Source organism: Leucoraja erinacea, chromosome 10, assembly GCF_028641065.1.
Source record: "Leucoraja erinacea ecotype New England chromosome 10, Leri_hhj_1, whole genome shotgun sequence".
Taxonomy (NCBI): Eukaryota; Metazoa; Chordata; class Chondrichthyes; order Rajiformes; family Rajidae; genus Leucoraja; species Leucoraja erinaceus.
Genome location: NC_073386.1, coordinates 39148924 through 39174477, shown reverse-complemented (window position 1 = coordinate 39174477; position 25554 = coordinate 39148924). Strand labels below are relative to the sequence as shown.

General features: G+C 43.6%; 1 protein-coding gene across 1 annotated transcript in view; it reads right to left on the bottom strand.

The window, feature by feature from the left end:
* Positions 1-25554, bottom strand: part of ralgps2 (Ral GEF with PH domain and SH3 binding motif 2) — a 266842-nt gene that overhangs the window by 2598 nt on the left and 238690 nt on the right. The window contains exons 19-21 of the mRNA XM_055641989.1: positions 13515-13607; positions 7335-7440; positions 7013-7104 (exon numbers count right to left, since the gene is read on the bottom strand). Coding sequence (XP_055497964.1) covers positions 7013-7104; positions 7335-7440; positions 13515-13607 — 291 coding nt within the window. The remainder of the gene's footprint in view (positions 1-7012; positions 7105-7334; positions 7441-13514; positions 13608-25554) is intronic.

Here is a 25554-nt window from a genome sequence, read left to right as displayed (position 1 = left end):
CTTACCCCATTCTCCTGCCTTCTCCCCACAACCTCTGACCTGGGGGGGGGGGGGGGGGGGGGGGTGAAAGGGATAACTTTATGGCTTTGCAATTTTGGTCCTTGTCTTGCTCAGAGCAAATTTCAGAACTATGTGCATTGAAGTCTCTATGGTTTCTGAGCTGTTGTCAGGAATGTGAAGTTGGAGAATGACCTTGAATAACCTTATGAGCAGCTGGTCTGTAAGTGGGATTGAATTCCTTTACCACGGTGTTGAGAATTGGCTGTATTACTTTCAAAGCATATTTAGTCCGTGATGGGAAGTGTGTGGGAAGGTGGGAGGGAGGGGCGGTGAGGAGGGAGCAACGCGCTGTGGAAAGGAGGGAGGGAAGGGCGGTGAGGAGGGAGCACGGCACTGTGGGAAGGAAGGAGGCAGATGCCGTGGGCGCTGACCCGAGCGAGGCTGCGGGCGGGCGTGGACCTGTGGACCAGAGCAAGGCCGCGGGCGGGCGTGGACCCGAGCTAGGCCGCGGGCGGGCGTGGACCTGAGCGAGCCCCGGGCCGACCCGAGCGAGGCTGCATCTTCAGTGCGACTGGGCCAGGCAAAGGGGGGGGTTCCAGAACATTCCAGCGTGGCGCCCTACCCCACCCTTGCAAAGAATCAGTGGTTTATGAAGTTAAAACCGTTGGGGAGGCGGAGAGGGCGGCAACCCCCTCCCCTTGCGGGGACAATGTGACCTCATTCGAAGATGCTGTTGAGGAGGTGGAGAGGGCAGCGACCCCCTCCCCTTGTGGGGGGATTGTGACATCATTCGAAGATGCTTGAAGAATCTGTGTTGTTTGAAAGGCCATTTTTAACTTTAATAATGATGAATAACTTTTGAAATATAGCATGAAATGTGAAGGGAACCTGTTTATTGCATTGACCGGGTTAATGTGAATAATAATATGTAAAAATCCCAATTTTAGCGCATAGCGTTTTGACGAAGGTAAAAAAACACATACATGCACACACGTACATACAAGATGAGACTTTTATAGGTATACTAGACCAAGTGCAGACCCGTTGGGTCTGCTCCCCCAATGGTGTGATTCCCCCAACCCAATATTCCACCAAGTCAAGTCAAGTCAAGTCAAGTTTATTTGTCACATACACATACGAGATGTGCAGTGAAATGAAAGTGGCAATGCTCGCGGAACAACAAAACAACCAAACAAATTATAAACACAATCATAACACACATATTATTTTACCATGCACCCGTCTCCTCCAATGGAACTGAAGCCGTTGCCAAATGTAAGTTTCCAGCACTCCCCTGGCTCCCTCAATTGCACCTCCCCTGCCTGCTGCAGCAGTGAAAAGTTCAGTGTTCCTGTCTTGCAACTTTGTTTCGAAGTGTGTTGGAAGCTGATAGGAAGGAGCAGCCGTCAACGAATCAAAAGGCAGGAAGGGATCCGTACTGCAGGCGGACGGATGGATTTGAGTTTTATATATTAACTAGACCAAGTGCAGACCCGTTGGGTCTGCTCCCCCAATGGTGTGATCCCCCAACCCAATATTCCACCATGCACCCGTCTCCTCCAATAGAACTGAAGCCGTTCTCAAAAGTAAGATTCCAGCACTGCCCTGCCTCTTTAAAAAAAAATCCCTGCCTGCTGCAGCAGTGAAAAGTTCAGTGTTCCTGTCTTGCAACTTTGGTTCTAAGTGTGTTGGAAGCTGATAGGAAGGAGCAGCCGTCAACGAATCAAAAGGCAGGAAGGGATCCGTACTGCAGGCGGACGTCGGATGGATTTGAGTTTTATATATTAATAGATAGATAGATAGATTTATGTTGACTAACAAAAAAAAAATTCTGAACAAGATCTACAAATTACACAAAATTTATGAGTGTTATATGCTTATTAATTTGCAAGTCCTTGATTACACCTTTACTTTGGAAGAGGATGTGACAGGGATGCCAATATGGTGAATCTCAGAATACGGTGAATTTGAGGCAAAGAACAGATGACTTTAGGCCAGATAAAATGTATAGCAAGTCACAATGGTTACCAAGATTTAGCTGAAGGGCAAATAATGGCACAGAGAATGTGAACTGGAGTGGAAAAAGATGTTTAACGTGGAGATTTATAAGTCAAGCCTACTAGGTAATTTTTTTTTAGATTAACTGGGCATTACAAATCACAATTGCTCATGATCCTACTAAGCAATGAATTGACTATAAGTTTAAGTAAAGGCAAGTGAAGACTGGGATATATCAAATGCAGCGTTTTCTACAGTGGATAAGACTCTGATTATGCAGTGCCTACAAGGCGACACTGAACTGGGTAGTTGATGATGAGCAATAACAATTGCCTACTTCACAGGAACTGATAGGAACCAAAGTTTTCACCATACTGTACCTTTTACAGGTAAATCTCTGTTGAAAGTAGATGTCAGAAATATTTAACAAATTTTACCCAAAGGTGTTTTCTATGTAAAATTATCCCATGGTGCGAAATAATTTCTAAAGAATTTTCAAGCTACAATGTCAGATACTACAAAATATCAATCTTTGTGTATGCAACCACAATGATTACTTAACGACTGCAAATACTGAAGAAGAAAATGTTTTTTATAATTGGAAGAACTGTTATGGAGGCCACACAAACATAATGTAAGATGCAAATATGCATTCACCGAAGAAATAGCAGTTCACCTTGGGCTAAAGCTAAATGTATTTGTATTGCAACCATTTAGGAAAAAAGTGAAAGTGATTGTGAAGTCAAAGAAACCAAAAAAGATTGCAGAATCATTCCAAGACATGGTATTCGATCATGTAATTTTGCCAGATCGCCAGGGCTGTGACAAGTTACTAAAATAGACAATAAATTGAATTGGGGGCAAAGAACAGCAAAAGGCTTATTACAAAAAGAATCTGGAAAGTGAGCTTTATTTGATCAATCTGAAGCAACACTTGAAACTTGCATATGAGGCTTCTAATTATGGAATACAAGCTGTAATAATTTGTGTAATGGACAATGGTCAAGACAAAACAATCATATTTGCATCATGTACATGGGTGAAGTGTGAAATAAATAATGCTCAAATTGAAATAGACATCGCAATTGCCCTTGGATTCAAAATGCTTCAACACCTCCTATTGGGCAGACTTCAATTTTAGTCACAGACTGTCTTAGCAATTTTAGTTGAACCTTGACTATAGTAAAATATGGCTGCATCAAAAAATGCATTATCTTATCTCAACATGATTATATGACTGAAGAAAGAATAGGGAAAGGTGATTTTGAACAGCTTACCAAGGTTATATAGAAATTCATATATGGGCAGTGAAACTATGATCTTCATAATGAAAATGGCAGGTGACTTCCTGGTGACAGTAATTGAGATAGCTGAGAAGATACACAATTATATCATTCTAAAACAAGAATAATGCGACGTTTAAAAGGATGGATTGAATCAGACAAATACACATTACACCATTTTTGTGATCATACGAGTTATGGAGAGCTAGAAGAGGTGTCCACTATTACTATATACTGAGGAGGAATCCATCAAAGATACCTCTGCAGAGTTGGAAATGGCCTAGGGAAGTTTCCAATGATCACACTTTAATTATTTTGACAAGGGGAATAATCGATTCTTGGATTACAGTGAAAGTTGATGAAAATAAATTGAGGTGAAAAGTGTTAGATACTGCACAACAACAGGCCATGCTGAAGAACTGAGATGCATTTCTCATGTCATGGGTTATAAGAAAAGATAATCTTGGATAATGTCCTCAGTTTCTCCTTGAGTGCTTTATGCAAAAAAGTGTCATGGAGCACATGATTGTTTCACTAATATCATTCAAAGTCAAATGATTTGTTCAAAGAATCAATAAATATTGTCAAACAGCCACTGAAGTCACACTTTACGTTTCCCCACTTAGAACAGATCAAATAGAGATTGGGTGTCCCGTCACCCCAATCCAACCACCTCTCTGGCCTAAGCCTCCTGAACTGTTCCAATGAAATTTAACATAAGCATGAAGAATAGTACATTGAATGAATGAATTAATAAGTTTATTGGCCAAATATTCATACAAGGAATTTGCCTTGGTGCTTTGCCTGCAAGTGACAACATGTCACACAGTGACAGTTATGAATGACACATAAACATTAAGCATTAATAATAAAACATTATTGATTAAACATGTGAATTAAATAAAATACCAGAACAAAAGGAGGCTACAGATTTCTGGCTATTTAGAGTTACTACTCGTGGAAAAAAACTGTTTTTATGTCTGGCTGTGGCAGCTTTGACAGTCCAGAGGGAAGTGATTCAAAGAGGTTGTGGCCAGGGTGAGAAGGGTCAGAGATGATCTTACCCGCTCGCTTCCTGGCCCTTGCAGTGTACAGTTCGTCAATGGAGGGAAGGTTGCAGCCAATAACTTTCTCAGCTGATCGAACGATTCACTGCAGCCTCCGGATGTCATGCTTGATGGCTGAGCCAAACCAAAGCATGCTGGAGAAGGCGAGGACAGACTCTAAGATGGCCGTATAGAATTGGACCATCATTACCTGCAGCAGATTGTGCTTCCTCAGCTGCCGCAGGAAGTACATCCTCTGTTGTGCCTTTTTGACTGTGGAGTCGATGGTGGCCCCCTTTTTAAGGTCCTTGGAGATGATGGTTTCAGGGAACTTAAATGACTCCACAGATATGACTGTGGTGGTGTTGATGGTGAGTGGGGGGAGGGAACGGGGACCTCATCTAAAGTCTACAATCAATTCCATTGTCTTAAGAGCATTGAGCTCCAGGTTGTTACGATGGCACCAGGACGCCAGCTGTGTCACTTCCTGTCTGTAGCCAGAATCCTCCCCATCATGAATCAGTCCAATCAGGGTTGTGTCATCTGCAAACTTGAGGTGCAGTCACATGTTCAAATCAAGTTAAAGCAGAAACCATTTTCTGTTGCTCATAATATGAGGTTAATAGTGTTGTGTCTCTTCACACCAGACATGCTGGTGAAACGTATCATCTTTTAAGAGCAGCAAATCTCTAAAGAATCATGATTATTAGAATTGTATCCAAATCAAACACAAAAAAAGACAAATGAAATTATAAATAGTGCATTATTCTGAGATGATCCTGGCCTACTTATAATCTTAGAAATAGTTAATTTGAGGAAAGAAAATTGTGAAACTTGAACGAGTCATTTTGTGACCTCATGTCCAAATTCAATTTGCCTCTTAAAATTGCATGAGCCCTCAAAGGTTGCAAACTGCACAACCTTCAAGTGGTCTGCCCTGTTTCGACGAATGCAATCAACCTGTGCACAACTGGGCTGTGGGCCGAGCATCGAAAATGTGTGTATAATTTAACTTTCGTGACCCATGTCTGGGAACTACTTGAAATTTTGCACAGATTTAGATAAAATATAATTGAGAAGGAAGACATAACTCGTCAGTGCCAAAAGTTGCACATTAATTAATTAAGCTAGTTAGAAAATGAGATCGAAAAAGTAAGCGCCATCTAGTGTTCAATGCTCATATTATTCCATGGGGAGCCTATTTCTGTGCTGCTGTCTATTTAAACCATATATTATTATACCATATATATGACATGAATATGAATGTAATTATATATAATTATATTATATAAAAATAATATAATGAATATAATATGTGTATTTTGAATGAGTGCCGCAGAGGTCCGGCTCCTAAACCCGCCTAATTAATGGGTTAGGGCAGATCCTGTGGGTCCCCCCGTTTACTGCACCCCACTGACTGCCATTGTGCAGAGTGGGGGTCACAGCCATAGTGGGTCTGGGGCAGTGCCAGGCTGGGGGAAGGCTAAGGCATCTTCCACTGAGAGGAAAATGCCTAACCCTAACTCACCCCCCTTCCAGAGCTGCCCACGGCTGGAGCTGGAGCCGCTTTGGGACCAGCTGCGGGCTCCATACGTGTGGCCGCTCAGCGCGTCCACCTCAGCCAGCATGCCCTTCTGGATCATCATGGTGATGATGGTGGGGGCCAGCACTGCACTGCACGCCGCCCGGGCCGCCTTCAGCACCCCCTTAGCACCAGCTCCGTCAGTCTGCCCGCTCGCTCGCTGCAACACCGGCCTACCGACAGACCGACTAACCCCTCTTAGCACTCACCTGTGGCCCAACAGCCCGACTGATGCTTCACAACATCCACGGGCCGGCCAGACAGCCTGACCGACCTCTCGCAGCACTCACCGGACTACCGACAGGCTGACCAATCCTCCGCAGCATCCACCGACCTACCGATACCCAGACCGATCCTTCATAGCATCCACCGGTCTACCTACAGCCCTACCAACAGACTGATCGACTGATTGACCGACTGACTGACCGTCCCTAATCCTAACCCCAGCTCTACATTTTTATTTAACAGTTCACATCATAACCTTACAAAGATAAATCAATTGCAAAACTAAATTATCAGCAAGGTTAGCATTACCTTTATTCCTTCGAAACCTTGCTATTGTTTTGGTGTAATTAGGACGCAGCCATGATCCCAAAGTGCTCGCTGTCTAGCTACCATGAAACGAAGCTCGTGATTGGTCAATTGGTGTTTGACGCAATGTCAAATGTGCATTGATTGGACAATTACTACTTAGAAAATTCTCATATTTTAAAAAATATACGCAGGTTTTAGTCTTGACGAGTTTCAGGTATGATTTCTATAGTATTTTTACATAATGTGTTAAAAATTCAGGTAGTTACGTGATTTGGATCACGAACTTAAATGAAAATGCACCTCGGCCCACAACCTAAATCAAATAAGATCAAATAGAACAAGTTGTCCTCAACTTTAGGCTGTGCACGCCATACGCAAGAAGAAGCATAGAGGCTTACTGGATACAAAAATGTAATGGATAATAACTTCTTCTAAAGTATAAAATCAAGATATTCACCAATTTATATCCTTTATTGTGAAAAATTGAAATCAAAATGTATGTTTTATGCATTTAAGACCTTGCTTTAATACTCATGAAGCTATACCTTCAATCATTTTAGTGATTGTACCTGTTGTCTGTTGCTTTGGCAGGCAGAACTCAGATGCTTAAACCACAGCAGTGCATTCCCTCTATTACCTGCTTGGAATTTGTAAGAATTTCCTGAAAATGAAGATGAGAGGAAACAAAAGCGAGTAATGTCATTTTGCTCTGGCAACATTTTCTTCCTCTGCAGTTAGGAAAACTAATTATCCCATTATGAATTGGAAAGAACTTAAGTAATTATAAATATATATAAAAAAAACAATTCATGTCACAGCACTCAGCTACATGGGGAGATTGAAACAGATATAAAATGAAAGGAAAATAGATATTTTTCCATTATTACTCACCCCTTTCAGAGTCTGTAAGTTGGAAAACATCTGGATGTTCTGGATCATCAGCCATCATCACCATCCAACCCACAACAGAAACGCTCTTACTCAAACTTGACTTGAACTGAATAATAGAAAAGTCAGATACATCAATAGCACTGGGATCATTAAAGAACATTTTGGAATCTGGATAAGCAGGGAAGTTGCATTGTTATAAAAAAAAAAGAATTACTAAAAGGTAAAACAACAAGAGTGTAATTTGTAGACACAAGGACCTGCAGATGCTGGATCACAAAAAGTCACAAAGAAAGGTAGGAATGGGACAAGGCTGGCATGTGATAGGTGGATGCAGGTGAGGGGGAGGGGGAGTTTGATTGGCAGATGGCTGGGTCATACCATTGGGTTGTAATTACTTGGATGCATTCGGTTGGATAACTGCACCAGTACAGCCCGAAAATTGCTTTAACTTGGAGAAAAACATTCCAAGGTTCAAAAGGGAAAATAGATATTCATCCACAATGGAGAAAATTGACTGATGGTTAGTTGAAGAAATGACTTTGAAGGATATTTTGAACTGTATGATCGAAGACTGTAAAAATGCATATATTTAAATGAAGTTGTTAAGGAAAAGAAAATGCTTTTTTTTTAATGTATTCATTTTATTTAGGAACTAAGTGAACTTAATAAGGGCAATATTTCTTGCCCACCCTTAGCTCCCACAAACTGAGTGGCCATCACAAAAGGTATTTAAGATCCACATCGTAGGTCATACTAGGAAATATAGGTCATACTAGGAAAAGCAGCATATTTTCCCCTGTGAAGCACATGATGAAGCTCAGATGGAGGAACTGCTGTTGCCAATTTGTGCCAATTGTGGTCTGCTGGTGAGGAAGTCAAGGATCCAGTTATATAAGAATGAGATAAAAAGGTACAAAGTAATTCAACAGGTCAGGCAGTATCTCCGGAGAACATGTTTAGGTGATTTTTCAGGTAGCGACCCTTCTTCAGACTGTGTTCTTATTATCCAAGTGGTCCAGTGCAGAGTGGAGAGCCAGCAAGATTGCATCACCTGTTTATTTCATTTTGAGAGATACAGCTTGGAAACAGGCTCTTCAGCCCATCAAGTCCACGTCGACTATCAATCACCCACTCACTCTGTCCTATGTTATCTCACTTTCTCATCCACTCCCTACACACTAGTGGCAATTTTACAGAGGCCAATTAACATACAAATGATTTGGGATGTGGGAGAAAACCGAAGCACCCAAAGGACATCTATCCAAACTCCACCCAAGGTCAAGATCGAATGTGTCATAACCAACCTCTCAAAGTACTTCATCACCATGGATATTTGTGCCATTGGTGGGTAGTCCTTGAGGCACGTTACCTTCTTCTTGGGCACCAGTTTTTTATGGATGCTCTTTCAAAGCAGGTAGAACCTCAGAGCAATGACAAGTTGTCTCTTAGCTGCTGCTGGTATGTGTGAAGGAGCACAGCTAGATGGTCTGAAAATGAGGGCGAATGATGAAGCGACTGGCATCTATGATGGAGGAGTAGCAATGGTTGAAAGTATTTGATCCTTTGGTGCTACAGAACAGTGCTGATGGTAGCTAGGGTGTGAGCTTGGGAGTGACTTCTTCAAATCAGCCTTTTTGATATCCCTGGACATGACGAGGAAGGTGTTGGGTACGGCGTCTGGTGTTTGTTGACAACCATATGCAGCTCTACCAATGCTAGTCAGACATCTGCCAAAGCTGGAAAGTAGGCCGCAGTCATGATGCTGGAGATGAATTCCCTTGGGAGGTAGATGAGGTGGTACTTTATTGCCAGATGTTCTAGATGTGCAAAGCAGGAGCTGGGCAAGACCTCCAAGTCTGAGCACCACAAAGAGTTTACCATGAGGCAGCACTGTAACCTTTTGCTTTCCCTAATGATGCTGTCCGTGCCATGACTAAAAAACCTTATACTCAATGCCCTGACTGATGTGGGCAAATATATCATATCATTTCTATCTATTTTTGTTATCACTTACAGGGCTTGTACCCCAAGTCCCTGTGTACATCAATGCTGTCAAGGGTCCTGCCATTAACTGTATACGTTATACTATATACTTTCCCTTTACAATTGACCTCCTAAACATCCAATTAATTTATATATTATCACAAACAAGTCCCAGCAAAGATCCCTGAGGAACCCAACTGGCTTCCTGCCCGAATAACACCCTTCCACCACAACTCCTCTGTGTTCTCTATGAATAAGCCAGTTCTGAATCCAAATGACCTTAAAATCCAAATTTCTTAAATGCCTTACTTAAATCCAATAATACAGCATTCACTGACCTACACTCGTGTCACATCTTGAAAAAACTCATTCAGGTTCGTAAGACATGACCTTTGGCAGATAAAGTCATTCTGGCTGTCCCTAATTAGCTGATTCTCTTCAAAATGTGAATCAATCTTGTCAGAAGAATCCTCCCTAATTAATTAGAAGACTGTTTTATTTACATGAGAGATTATTACCAGAAATTTAATTCTAGAGCCTCAACAGAAGAATTTGAATTTGATTCTCTAGATTGGTCGTTCAACCTTTTCATCTCCTAGTCTGATAATTATGATAAAAAAAGGTGTACAGAGAGTGTCTTTCATACACCAAACACTGAATATCAGTATGGATGTGGAGACAATATACTTGTCTACAAAGCCTTTTTTCCCTTTAACTCCTCCATAGCATATGAATAGGGCAGCACAGTTGCGCAGCTGTTGTCTCACACGCAGAGACTCGGGCTTGATCCTGACCTCAATGCTGTCCGTGTAAAGTTTGGCTAGGATTTCCTTAGGGTGCTCCAGTTTTATCCACATCCCAAAGACATGCGTGTATTGTAGGTTAATTGGCCTGTGTAAATTGCCTTGCAAATGGATGCAAAGGTGGGATGACATGGAACTTGTGTCGATGGGTAATCAGTGGTTGGCACGGAGTCCAAGGGCTGAAGGACCTGTTTCCATGTCCTTTCTTTCAATCAACTCCCAATTTATGTACAGCCCCCACATACAAACGACTGTTTGACAGACTGGGTGGGGGTGGTGTGGATTAGTCAGCAGCTGCAGAGCTTCCTGACACTAGCTGGAATTTTGCCATATCAAACTCGAGAATACATTCCAGTTAACACTTTGATGTCCATTTTGTGAATCCTATCTGATGACTCGCAAAACAGTCAACTTTTAAAAACTATTAGCAGCATTTAAGACGAATGTAGTAAAATCTTTTAAAATAATATTATAAATATCCTAAGAAAAGCCCTAATTTTGTTATTATCAGCATTTTTGACTAGCGAACTGTGGTAGTAGACAGTCTGGCAGTCCTAGTGTGTAGTACCCAATGATCACTGACATATTTAAGTATGCTGACAATACAAAGTTAGATTGTAAACTGTACTGTTGGGATGGATGGTGGGGTGGGGGGGAGGAGGGGGAAGATGGTTTAAATATGGAAAGGGTACAATTATGTTAAGTAAGCAAGGAAGGCGGTAGTATGTAGATGAATAAAAATGGGAAGTTATTCCATTTTTTTTTTTAATGGTAAGAAATCAGTAACATTTGGTGCGCCAGAAGTTAAGTTGTAGGTATAGCAAACAATTAGGAAGAAAAATATTGAGTTGTTCTTGTAACAGGCTGACGTATAAGGAAAAGGAATTCTTGCTGCTATGGATAGTACCTGGTGGCACCACTCCTATTATACACATGTACTTTTGGGTCTCTGTACCTGGAGACTGGTACTATCTTATCAATTCATTGGACTAATTTCTGGGTAAAAGAATATGACCCATGTAAAGACCTCGTTTAAAGCAGGCCATTTACTTATTGAAGTAAGTGTTCAGATGCAACTTTTCAGCCTCGGGTGGCTTCAACCAGCAGATTTAAACTGAGCATGGGAATCATTAGGTCTAAGATGAAGTGAAATTTTTCACTCAAAGAATAATAAGTCCCCTTGATGACATATAAATTGTTATTCATGTCTTATATTCAAGAATTATTTATGATCAGGTGGAAAAAATCCTGTAGTGTTCACTATTCATTTATCATGTGTGTAAAACCACACCAGAGGCATCCCAGAAGGATGCATTCTCAAAAATGCAGTTACAAGGAACATTAGATGCTAGTTTATAAAAATAGGAACAGGTTTTGGAGTAACTCAGTGGGCTAGGCAGCGTCTCTGAAGGACATGGATATGTGACGTTTCGGATCAGGGTCCTTCTTCAGACTGATTGGGGCAGTGAGGGGAAAGAAAAATGGAAGAGGGGAGGGGCAGGACAAAGCCTGGTAGATAATAGGCTGATACAAACAAAGGGGTTATGATCGGTAGACATTGGCCAGATCTGGAAAGAGAATGTGTAAAACAAAATAATTGAAGAGTTGTAAATTGTGAAGCTAGAGGAAGGAATGAAGATGGAGAAGGAGTGGGAAGGGAGAAATATGTACAACGTTTAAGATTATTTTCATAATTCACTTTCCTTTAGGAAAATTAGCAACTACTCTTCAGAAATGCAAAACCAAACGCGAACCACATAAGAATCTCATGAGAAAGGGTTAGATTGGAAATATCAAACTATTAACTTACAGGAAGAACAAAGCAGTGGTCTTTACAAGTTTGTATTTTTAAACCTAATTTGATATAGCTCAGCAGATGCCTTTCTTATTTCAAATGATTCAATCACAGCCTTAAGGAATCTTTGGATTATTATGGAATGGAAAACATCAACTGCTGCAGCTGTTCCCTCAAAGGACTGGCCCTCAAAACTAAAACAAGTAAGCTCTGAAAGTAGTGCAGACTCTTAAGGGCTTTCGGGTTGTCATCAGATAGCAATGCACAAACTATTATATTCTGGTGCTGTGTATCACCATAGGATTAGCAGCATAGAAAGAAAGCCCCTCAGTCTACCACATCAATGCCAACCGTTTGCCCATCTACACATCTTATTTTTTTGCATTATGCCAATATCCATCTATGCCATGCCTAATTAAATATATCACACTCCATATATCAACCAGTCTTTGTAACCTTACAGGTGGCCTTTAAAACTCTTTTCTCTTACGTTAAACCTAGTTCCTCTCATATGTGTAGGCAGCATATGTGTAGGGAAATGTAGTCAATGTTTCGGTTTCCGATTATTCATCTGGACTGAAAGAATAGTGGGGAGATAGCCAGTATAAAGAGGTGACGGGAAGAGGTGAAGCAAAAGATGTTCCCTTCTCACTCCTTCTGATCTACCCAAGCAATCTCACACACGCCCTTCTTTCCATTCTTCCTCCCCTAGTCCCCATCACAGTTTCTTTCCTTTGCCCACCTAACAAATGTGCACATTACCCACACACTCATCCTACTGGGTCCTCTACTCCCTTATCCCATTGAGGCCCCTATCCCCACTTCCCAGTTTCCCATTGGTCCACTATCCCTTCCTTGTTTAGCTTCATTCGTTCTTTCATCATATTCCAGAATCTGTAGTCCTTTGCTGTCTCCACATATCCCCCCCAGCCACTGTTGCTATTTCTGTCTTTCCCTCCCCCACCTGACTCCACCTGTCTCTCAACCCTCCTCACCTGGACCCACCCCCACCAGCTGCTGCCCCAACCTCTTCCAGTCACGTCTTATACTAACCCTCTAAACTATCTCCCCTCTAAATTTTCAGTCTAAATGAAGAGAATTGACCAGAAACGTCAACTGTTCATTGCCCTCTACGAAGGCTACTGCCTGGTCCTCTGAATTTCTCCAGCAATTTATTTTGCTGCATATGTTGTTATTACTGTAAACTTGATGAAGATTCTCAACCATGATGTAATGTAGCTTGAATTTCTTCATCTCCATGTGCATAAATGACACCAGTGACAACATTCAAAAATGTATTTAAAGCATTCTGTGGCATTTTTATGCTAGACACATTATAAATGTGTTTTCTTCCAATTCTTTAGCATGAAACATTATTTAGTAACTTCCATAGCAACATATGAGGCAGCAAATCTATTACACTGCGCCAAATGTAATGTGAAAGACAGATGTTCTCCCTTAAGACCTGTTGCACAAACTTTCCATTGAGAGTGTCCATTGTCATTGACTAAGACTGATTATGTTTAATTCAGCAATTTGCTTTCATTGGACGTTTAGCAATTTGAAAACAAACCAGGTTCTGGGAAGAGAGGTACTTACATGCTTTCTTTCTGTTGGTTTTAAAGATTTGGCTGAATAGTAATAAAGTTTTGTGCCACATAATGCCACCCAGTACTTGGTCCATGATGCAACCTACACAAAAAGATGACAGATAACTGATTTGATTACTGAACATGTGCATTAACGATAATAGACCACAGTGGGATTTAAATATCTTACAAGAGTGTGTGAAATCTGAAGAGTTATGTTAACATCATTTACATTCTGTCAACTCTATATGCTTGAATTGTTCTTTACCAATCAAATTTCAATGCATGCTGGTTCATGACAGTTTCAGGCAAGATCATAAATAGTATATTTCAACGGATAAAAACGGCTTGAATAACTAACTTCCTGACAAGTTCATTAAATTTTGCAAAACAAGAGGCGATATTTAGGATAATATATCAGTAATGACATTATAACTACGTATAAATTAAAAGTAAAATTCACCATTTTCTGGAAAAAAAGCATTCGATGGCAAAAAAGATTTGGAGATACATAGTGTTACGCTGGCATTATGCTTATTTTTAACATCGCCCTGAGGACACCAAGTCGGATCTTTTACTTAAAGGAGAGGGGGGGAGGGGCAATTCCACTCATAACTACTGAATTTTATCCATGTGACTGTGTGGGAGTTCAGGACTCTCATATTAAGGTGGAAATCCTTTGATGGGATAAATGCTCTTCACCATTGGAATCCACTTAAAGTCAGGTCCGGGAGTACAAAGATCATCATATTTACGTCTGCAGGCATTGAAAACTGTCTTCTTCATGATTATATCAATGAGCTGGCAGATCATCTGAGATATTATTGATGATACTAACTCTCTCCACTGCCATTCCTCAATGAAAACTGGCACAGAGTATCTAGCTTACTGAAGCCAACAATTAGTCTTTTGGTTTTGTTGATGCTGAGAGAGTGGTTGTTATTGAAATACTACTTGACCTGGTCTCCCCTTTATACTCGACAAGTGTTTTTTATGTAAAGTATTTTTAATAGCCTTGAATACTTTGGAAAGTTTATGAATGTTGGACTTTCAGTCTCCTTGATTGTTTCATCAATTGGTAAAGCCTGGGGTTGTGCTTTAACCAGCTCTCAACAAAACCAAGTGCACGCCAGTTTTGATTGAAAAGGCCCTGTTGGGAATGTTGGGAGCCTGCTGACCAATAGAAGATGGCAGCCCACTCAAAGTTTGCAGCAGACAGTTAGTAGGTTGCTTGCCAGTCGGTGAAAAATCCACATCATGCTCGGCTCTTTTCTTATATGAAATTGCCTCAACACCACGTGCATTTATTTTTTCAGAATACTACTGAAATAAGAAACATATAACAAGGCAAGGTTAACAAAGGATGTGTTTTCACTATATTTGATCCTTAGCCTAGTTGATAATATTTGTAGATTGTGTTCTTGCAAAGATGGCTATATACAACTTTATTGGTAAATATGGCACCTTCCTCCACAGCCCTCTCCTTTCGTGCCTGAAGATCCTATTTGACCTGAGGTGGATTGCATTCGATATTTGTCAGCAAGTAGTGAAAGATCAAGAGTCGATATGCAGCCAGAGCTAGGGTTCACAGGAGGAACTTGGGCATGTTTTCAGCTAGGGGTTCAGTGTGTATTGTGTGCAGCTGGAGTCATTACCAAGAGTCAAGAGTGTTTAATTACCAGAAACAGAACAATGACATTTTGACGTTGCAGCTTTACAGGACCATTAATGCAATAACGCACAAGTAAATATATAACATTTAATAAGACAAATTAATAATAAATACTACTGGGTAACCAGACCATAATAGTGCAAAAACCGAAGTATGGAGTACATAGTGAAGCCATATAAATGCTGAGGTAGGATTAGTGCTGTGTAGGGTTCACGAGCCTGATTGTCACTGGGAAGAAATTGTTCTTGAACCTGGAAGTTTTCAGGCTCCAGTACCTTCTTCTCAATGGTAGCAGCAAGATGAGTATAGCCAGGCTGGCATGGGTCTTAAATTATATTACCTATCTTTTTGAGGCAATTCAATTTAACAAACAAAGCCATGATGCAACCAGTCAGTATGCTCTCCATCGTACACGTGCATAAGTTTGTTAGATACTAAATCCCCTTAATGTTCTAACAACAGTCTGACGTATGTGTTCTTATTATCCAAATGGTCCAATACAGAGCGGAGAGCCAGTGTGATTGCGTTTGCTGTTGATCTGCTGTGGCAGTTCGTGAATTGTACTAGGTCCGGGTCCACACTAAGGTAGGAGTTGATATGTGTCTAAAAGCACAACAGATGTAAGTGCCATTGGCTAGTAGTTATTAAGGAATATCATCTTGCTCTTCTGGAGCACTGGTATTATTCACGTCCTTTTCAAGCAGATGGGGACCTCAGACTGTAGTAGTGAGAGGTTGAAGATGTCAAGTTGGTCAGTGCTGATTTTAAGAATTTGGGCAGGTTCAGCATCCGTGCCGGATGCTTTCCGAGGTTCACCTATGAGAAGGAACCTCTGATATTGGCTTTGGTGATTGAGATCACAGTGTTGTCAGGAGACCGGAGAAGGTATATTGATGTTCTCCTTTTCAAAGCTAGCATATCATGTATTCAGCTTGTCCTAAAGACTCTAACGGGAGTTATATCCAGGCCCCCAAACAGTAACCTGGATATAGGGTGCAAGTTGAATACAATTGGCAAAACAAAAGTAATGCTACGGTGGTTATGGGGGATTTCAACATGCAGGTAGACTGGGAAAATCAGGTTATGTACTGGACCCCAAGAAAGGGAGTTTGCGGAGTGCCTCTGAGATGGATTCTTAAAGCAGCTTGTACTGGAGCCTACCAGGGAGAAGGCAATTCTGAAATTAGTGTTGTGTAATAAACCGGATTTGACAAGGGAACCCAAGATAAAGGAAGCATTAGGAGGTAGTGACCATAATATGAAACATTTTAATCTACAATTTGAGAGGGAGAAGGGAAAATCGGAAATGTGAGTATTACAGCTGAGCAAAGGGGGCTATGGAGGCATGAGGGAGGAGCTGGCCAAAGTTGACTGAAAGAGACCCTAGCAGGGATGACACCGTGTGGAGACATGGTCTATGGCTGAAAGTTTCCAGAATCTTGAAGTGCCAAACCACCATGTATGCCCTCTCATCCATCCTCAGCAACCGTAGATTTAGGGTCTCGCTTGGGAACCAGACCAGCTCTGTTAGGACCCTGGATGATGGTCTCCCCCAGGGCTCTGTCCTAGCTTCCCTACTCTTCAACATTTATGTGAGTGACATGCCAACTACCTCGTCCAGGATGTTTGCATATGCAGATAACCTTGCCCTTGCCTACCAGGGAGCTGCCCTTGAGGATATCAGCAGAGTGCTAACCCAAGACTTGAAGGGGATGGAGGAGTACTTCACCTTGTGGCGACGTCGACCTAACCCAGGGGTCGGCAACCTCCAGCCCGTAACCTGAAAACATCCGGCCTGCAGGCGGATTTTTTTTCAATTAGTTTTCTCGACCTGGGAACTGCAGCCAGTCGCGGCGACGCGAGCCGACCTGGGAACTGCAACTAATCCCGGGGACGCGAGGGATCTGGGAACTGCAGCTAGTCCCGGGGCACGAAGGCAACCTGGGCGCTACAGCCAGTCCCGGGGCAGGCGAGGGATCTGGGAACTGCAGAAAACTAATTGAAAAACATGAGAAAATGAATGCGAAAAACAACACCAAGTGTCACACTAGTTAGTATGTATTATTAGTATTTACTAGACTAAGTGGGACCCGTTGGGTCCCAGCATCACACGGGAGGGCTGTTCACCAACGCAATATTCCACCTCTCCACCAATTCCAATACTGCTCGCCAGTAGGGGGGGGGGGGTCTGTTGCGCTAGTATGGGTGTTGCGGGCTGAAGGTACGGGTTTCCAGAGGGCTAGTATAGACATTGTGGGCCTTATGGATGCTTGGGCAGGCATCCAACTGTTGCAACGATTTAAAAAGCCAAGCCAAGGCAAACAATTGGGCTGTAGCCACCCGACAACCAAAATTCATTTTGTGAACACAAACTTGTTAAAAAAGGCGAGGCAAACAATTGGGCTGCAGACACCCGACAACCAAAATTCATTTTGTGAAAGCCACTTTACAGCCGCATCGAGGGGACTCACCGTGGAGTAGACGTGCGTTCAGTGTTATTCGCAGCTCAGAGAGCCATGACCCTCTCGCTTCCTGGGTCTGGCAGAGACTAAGTGAGGCACGACACTTCCTGGTTTTATAGTCCCTCCCCCTGCCGCTAGCGGGGGCAGCAGAGAGAATGGGGAATTCTGTAAAACCATTAATATCTCTCTAATTTTTCATCGACGAAAAATATCCTCCGCACTCATATGGTGGAGGGGAGCTCTGAGCGAGTTGGCCAAAAATGACAGCCGTAGGTGGCGGCGTTCTCTCGGAAATCGCAGCACAGTCGGCCAAAAGCGGTCAAGATCAAAGATTTAGTAATATAGATTATTGCTAATTTATTAAATTATTAGTATGTATTATTACTAATTGCTAATTTAGTTAGTATGTATTATTATTACCTCCATTTATTAACTATGGTGATAGATGTGGCCCGCCATCCGCTCACAGACATGGGTCCTATGCAGAACATGGTTGCTGACCCCTGCCCTAACCCATTTAAGCCAACTGTCACTGTCTTTCACCTCAACAATTGGCTCGCCAATGCAAAGCTCCGAGTGTCCTTTTGTGGTAAGTCGGCGAAGAATGAAGAATTCCCCAAGTACCTCGGAGTCACCCTGGATCGCACCCTCACCTATCGTGAACACCTGAAGAGGGTGGCTAATAAAATGAAAGCAATGGTCAACATCATCAGGAAACTTGCAGGCAACAGCTGGGGATCCAATGCACACACCCTCCGTACCGCAAGCTTAGCCCTAGTCTATTCAACAGCCGAGTTTTGCTCAACAGCTTGAGCTAATAGCTGCCATATCAAATCAGTTGACACTATCCTTAACTCTGCAATGCGGGTCTCCACAGGGACGCTTAAGTCAATACCTTTGCAGTGGCACCCTGTCCTCTCTCATATCGCCCCTCTCAGCATACACAGAAGGGAGAAAATGTTGAAAGATTGGTGCACCATCAAGGCTAACCCTGACCTTCCCATCCATGCTGACTTGAACAATCTGTCCAACATGCACCTGAAGACCCGCAAACCCTTCTGGTCTTCCGTTAAATCCCTGGAAGACTTTGAATCCAAGACTTAGTGGCGCAGAGCCTGGAAAGATGCCAACGTCAACAACGGAGAGGTCATCACAGACCCCACAGTGAAACAACAGGGTTTTGACCTCCATCGTAAGCAATGGCTAACCCTGAACAGCCCATCACCTGCATAAGTGGGGATGATAGACAGCCCTGCTTGTGACTGCAGACATCTAGACCAGACCATCCCACACAACGTGAATGACTGCCCACTTAGGCTTTTCCCTGGGGGCATCAAAGCCATCCACCCAGTAACTGCTGCTGTCCTGGCCTGGATGTCCACCCTTAATCTACAACTTTAGGCTGTGCACGCCATACGCAAGAAGAAGTGGAACAACAATGGCAGGTATTTATGGGAATAATACAGAAGGTGCAGGACCAGTTCATTCCAAAGAGGAAGAAAGATTCTAAGGGGAGTAAGAATCAACTGTGGCTGACAAGGGAACTCAAGGACAGTATAAAAATAAAAGAGAAGTATAACATAGCAAAGATGAGTGGGAAGTTAGCGGATGGGAAAACTTTTAAAGAGCAACAGAAGATAGCTAAAAAGGCAATATGGGGAGAAAAGATGAGGTAAGAAGGTAAGCTAGCCAAAAATATAAAGGATAGTAAAAGCTTCTTTAGGTATGTGAAGAGGATATGGCAGACAAGTTGAACAGGTACTTTGGATCTGTCTTCACAAAGGAAGACACAAATAATCTCCCTGATGTACTAGTGGCCAGAGGACCAAGGGTGACGGAGGAACTGAAGGGAATTCACATTAGGCAGGAAATAGACTGGGTAAACGGATGGGACTGGGCTGATAAATCCCCAGGGCCTGATAGTCTGCATCCCAGGGTACTTTAGGAGGTGGCTCTAGTAATTGTGGATGCATTGGTGATCATTTTCCAACATTCTACAGATTCAGGATCAGTTCCTGTGGATTGGACGGTAGCTAATAATAATAATAATAATAACTTTATTTGTTAAGCACCTTAAAAACAACCAAAGCTGACCAAAGTGCTGTACAGAAAAAAGAAAACAAGCAAGACATCATAAAACAGGCAGAACAACAGAACATACAACTAACACGAGGCGCATAAATTACATACAAAAATCCAAACAATAAATTAAAAAACATAAAACACAAGTACAAACAACGCAGCAAAACCAAGCAAATAAAGTTAATAAACAATTCGACACCTCACTGGTCTACAAAGGCCATGGAGAATAGATATGTCTTCAGGAGTGATTTAAAAACAGCTAGAGAAGGGGCCTGTTTAACGTGCAGAGGCAATTCATTCCACAATCTCGGAGCCGACACAGCAAAGGCACGGTCCCCTCTGAGCTTCCGCTTAGTCTTTGGCTCAATCAGGAGCAGCTGATCATCTGACCTGAGAGAGCGGGAGGGCGAATAAGGTGAAGAAGCTCAGATAGGTAGGACGGGGGCAAGACCACTTAGGGATTTTAAAAGTAAATAAAATAATTTTAAAACGAATCCTATACTGAATAGGCAGCCAGTGGAGAGAGGCCAAAAGGGTGAGCTCATGATCATGCTTTCGTGTGCCTGTCAAGAGACGAACAGCTGCATTCTGTACCATCTGGAGACGGGCGATGGAGGACCGAAACCCCCAGATACAGTGCATTGCAGTAATCCAGCCGGGTGGTAACAAAGGCATGGATTACGTCTCAAAGTGCTTCCTTGACAAAATCGGCTTTATTTTTGCCAGCTGCCTCAGATGGAAAAAACCAGATTTAACAACAGCCCTTACCTGACAGTCAAATCTAAGCTCAGGGTCCACTTTAATCCCCAGGTTCGTGATGTTAGGTTTGAGATATGCAGACAAAGAGCCTAGATCAACAGGGGGGGCCCCCCAGAGGTGCCACCAAAGATCATTACCTCTGTCTTGTCATCATTAAATTTTAAAAAGTTCAGTGACATCCAGGCCTTTATGTCACTGAGACACTCAAGCAAGAGGCCGACAGAGTGTACACCCCCCTTTCCCAGAGGCACATAAAGCTGACTGTCATCAGCATAAAAGTGGAATGAAATCCCGTGCTTCCTAAGGATGGAACCGAGTGGGAGCAAATAGAGTGAAAAGAGGAGAGGGCCAAGAACTGAGCCCTGTGGGACCCCACACGACAGAGGAGCAGAGGAGGATACAGAGTCCCCAAGGCTGACACAAAAAGTTCGATCAGCCAAGTACGACCTGAACCACTCCAGTGCTATGCCCCTGATACCCACCCACTGCTCCAAACGGGAGATCAAAATTTCATGATCCACTGTGTCAAAGGCAGCTGACAAATCTAAAAGCACGAGGACAACACAGTCACCTTGATCAGTAGCCAAAAAAATATCATTAAAAACCCTCAAAAGGGCCGATTCTGTGCTGTGCCGGGACTTAAAACCGGACTGGAAACCCTCCAAAACGTCATGTTCCTCCAAAAAGGCCATCAATTGCCTGTGCACGATCCTCTCTAGGACTTTTGATAAAAAAGGCAGTTTGGAGATAGGCCTGAAATTCCCAAGAACTGCAGGGTCAAGAGCAGGTTTCTTAATCAGGGGTTGTACTACTGCATGTTTAAAAAGTGCAGGAACAACACCCGAGGACAAACTGCTATTAACGACAGCGATAACAGATGGTCCTACAGTGGGCAACACCTCCTTAAACAGCCGAGGAGGAACAGCATCATTCGGAGAACCTGAGGGCTTTGAACGACCAACAATCTCATGCAAAAAGGAGAGAGACACCGGCTTAAAATGATCAAATACAGCCGTGCATGGAACAGATACCGAGGGGTCATAAGCAGATGGTGGGATTAGAGCTCTAAGCATAGCGACCTTATCAACAAAAAAGCGGAGGAAGTTCTCACACACAGCAGGGGACGCCTCCATACAGACTGCCTGCGGGGAATTAAGAACTGTGTTAATGGTGTTAAACAAAACACGAGGGCTGCGGCAGTCAGAGAGGATAATACCTGAGAAATGTTTCCTCTTAGCAGCTTTCACAACTTTCTGATAACGGCACCAACTCTCCCTCAACATTTGAAATGACACCTGCAGTTTGTCTTTCTTCCACTTCCGCTCAGCTCTACGACACTCGCGCCTGACAGCACGAGTCGTGTCATTCATCCAGGGCTCAAATTTAGTTTTAGGCTGCCTGAACTTCAATGGAGCCACAGTGTCCAAAACAGTCTGGCAGGTGGAGTGAAGCCATGAGCTAAGCTCCTCTGTATCACACACAGACTCAGGAACGATGGAGTTCAGAGCAAAAGCAGCCGAGAACTGAACAGCAGTGGAAGGGCTAACAACACGACAGTGCCGAGCAGGAGCGCGAGGCCGAACTGCTGTAGGTGCAATAATGACCTCAAATAACACAGGCATATGGTCGGAAAACACGGCATCACAAATCACTAGATTAGAAACGGGCAAACCATATGATAGGACAAGATCAAGCGTGTGACCATGCTCTTGTGTGGGTCCTGACACAGATTGTACAAGACTAAATGAATCAATGAGGTTCAAAAAGTCCTTTGCCATAGGCTTTTCAGGACAACACACGTGAACATTAAAATCCCCTACAATAAGTACACGGTCATATCTAGGCATGATTTCAGCCAGGAAAATAGAAAAGTCATTTAAAAAGTCCTTATTATACTTTGGAGGCCGATAGACCAGAGCACACAACACTGTGTTAGAGCCAACCAGCTCAAACAAACTTAATTCAAAACTTGCTAAAGAGGATGAAAGCAATAGCTGTTTACATTTAAAATGACTCCTAAAGACAGTAGCTAGTCCTCCACCTCTGCCCGACGTCCGCGGGGAGTTAAGATAGCAGCAATCAAGAGGTAACATCTCAGCGAAAGCGCTGGACTCACCAACACCCAGCCATGTCTCAGTCACACAGAGGAGATCTAACCCTCTGGATTCAAAAAAATCTTTCAAAATAAAAGTCTTGTTCACCAGCGACCTAGCGTTCACCAGGGCAATCTTGACAGGAACAGGCTGGTCCACGGCGTCCGATGTCAGGGGAGCCCGGCACAAGGGCCGCAAGTTGAGGAGATTTTAAACCACGCCTGCGGGGTCGAGGAGAGGAGGGGCCACAAGGGAGGAGCAGTTCTTCCGGGCCAACGGCAGGCAGCAGGCAGCAGCCATCCGGGTCCAACGAGCGTCGAGGAAGAATAAGAGAACGACCAATCCCAGTCCAGGAAGACACAGGTAAACTCGCCAGACAAGCCTTCAGCCTCACCAACCGGCCGCCGCGTTTACCCCGGCGACGTTTACGCTTACGCCGAGGAAGTGGAGCCAGGACAAGGCAAAGGCGAACCGGGGCCCTTGCCAGAAGAGGGGGTAACGTACCGCGGCCACCACCAGCCAAGTCCACTGAACAAAGATCCAGCAGAGTTTGGCGATCATAGACCAACAGAGAGTCGACATCCAGGGTAAGAATCGAAACAATTACAAACAGCACACACAATTCCGAGAGCAACTGACGGCAGGCCACACACACCGGCGCCATCTTGGAACGGAATGATGTTATAACTAATGTTATCCCACTTTTTAATAAAGGAGGGAGAGAGAAAACAGGGAATTATAGACCAGTTAGTCTGACATCGGTGGTGGGGAAGATGCATCAGTCAATTATAAAATATGAAATAGTGGTACATTTGCATAGCAGTAAAAAGGATTGGTCCGAGTCAGCATGGATTTACAAAGCATGGAATTAGTCAAGCATGGAAATTATGCTTGACTAATCTTTTGAGAATTTTTTGAGGATGTAACTAGGAAAATGGACAAGGGAGAGTCAGTGGATGTAGTGTACCTGGACTTTCAGAAAACTTTTGATAAGATCCCACATAGGAGATTAGTAGGCAAAATTAGAACACACGGTATTGGAGGTAGGGTCCTGATATAGATACAAAATTGGTTGGCAGACAGAAAACAAAGAGAAGGGATTAATGGGACCCTTTCAGAATGGCAGGCAGTGACACAAAGACGCCTTAAAATCCAGCATGAAGAAATGTGAACTCGACAGTGACAATTGAGAAACTAATGCCAAGGACAGGAAACTCTGGCGAATCATCATCCAAGAAGGAACGGCGACCTTCGAAGCCAACAGATGCGCAGAATTAGCAGAAAAGAGAAGAAAACGGAAAGAAAGGCAGAAACAACTAAAGTCCGATCTGCCATCTGGAATTACCTGTCCTGGTGCCGAAGAACTTTCTAAGCCAGGATTGGACTCATAAGCCACCTAAGAGTCCATAAAAACAACGGAAAGTAAACCATCATCCTCGACCTCGAGGGATAGCCACGACAACCACAAGGCTCGGTGCTGGGACTGCAGCTATTTACAATATGCATTAACGATTTAGATGAAGGGATTAAAAGTAACATAAGCAAATTTGCAGATGACACGAAGCTGGATGGCAGTGTGAACTGTGAGGAGGATGCTATGAGGATGCATGGTGACTTAGACAGGTTGGGTGAGTGGGCAGATGCATGGCAGGGTACCCGGACGTGGCGTCGAAGGATGAGATGCCGAAGCGAAGAAGTGGAAGCCAAATAACCGAACAGAAACAACGCCGAAAAGCCAACTAACCAAAAGGACGGATCGCGGAAAAGCCAACTAATCGAACGACGCATCGCCGAAAACCCAAATAACGGACATGACGGGACTTGTCAGCGATTGGTCCAGACCCCCGCGTCCATCACATCACTGGCCGGGGGTGAGGGGAGGGTGGGGTCATTTTTAATTTTCCTTCACCGCTTTTGGACTTTCCTGAATATAAAATAAAACCCCGTGTGATTGGAACTTTCGGTTGATTTAAGAAAATAATAATCCAAATTGGTTCCATAGATATTTACACCAACTGTAACAATTATATTTTGACTACCACAATACATTTACCTACAGTACCGTGCATCTTGAAGCGGAGGGGAGGGAGGGTTTTGTGGGGGGGAGGGAGCAGTCGGTTTCCGCCACCGTGGTTTTGCCCAAAGATCATAGAGTGAAGCTCCGCTCTATGATCTTTGGTGTTGCCGCGCTCACTGTGCGCTTGTTCTGAGATTCTGGATGTCGGAGGTCCTCAGAAGTAGAGAAAAATACGCCCCTGGTTCTGCAGCCCATGTGAGTAAGTGTGAATCGGCGTGAGTTAGTGTCAGCGTACCCGCCCGAGAGACGTGAAGTGTCCGCGCTGCTCTGTCTCAGGTCTTTATTCCCAGTAAGCAGAATTCTTCCAACTTCAGTGGATCCCCAGCTGAGACGGAGGGTTATGATCTTTGGGCAAAACCACGACCTTCCCTTTACCCAAAAAAACCTCCCCTTTCCACTACTTTCAGTCACTCCATAACTCCTCACCCCTCCCTACCCTCCTCCTATCCCTCTACCCCCCCTCCTCCCCCACTCTCCCTCCTCAGCTCCCCCACTTTCCCCATCCTCTCTAGCCCCACCCCCTCCTCTCCCTTAATCCCACCCAGTCTCCCTCCTCATCTTCCCCACTGCCATCCTCTCCCTCTATTTCCCACTCCCTACCTCCCCCACTCTCCCTCCTCACCTCCTCCCTATTTTCCCTCTTCTCTAACCCTTCCCAATCCCTCCCTCACCTCTCCTTTCCCCTACCCTCAGTCACTCCCTCCATAAAAACCTCTCCCCTCCCCTCCCTCTATCCCTCCCCCACTCTCTCTCCTCACCTCCCACACTCTCCCTCCCTACCCCCTCTCTCCCTCAATTCCCCTACTGTCCTCCGCCAGCGGGTAGGATCTCGAGGTTGCCACTCTTCTGACCGGAGGTTGCCTTGACCAGAAGCCGCGCCGAACGGAGGCCGCATCGACCGGAAG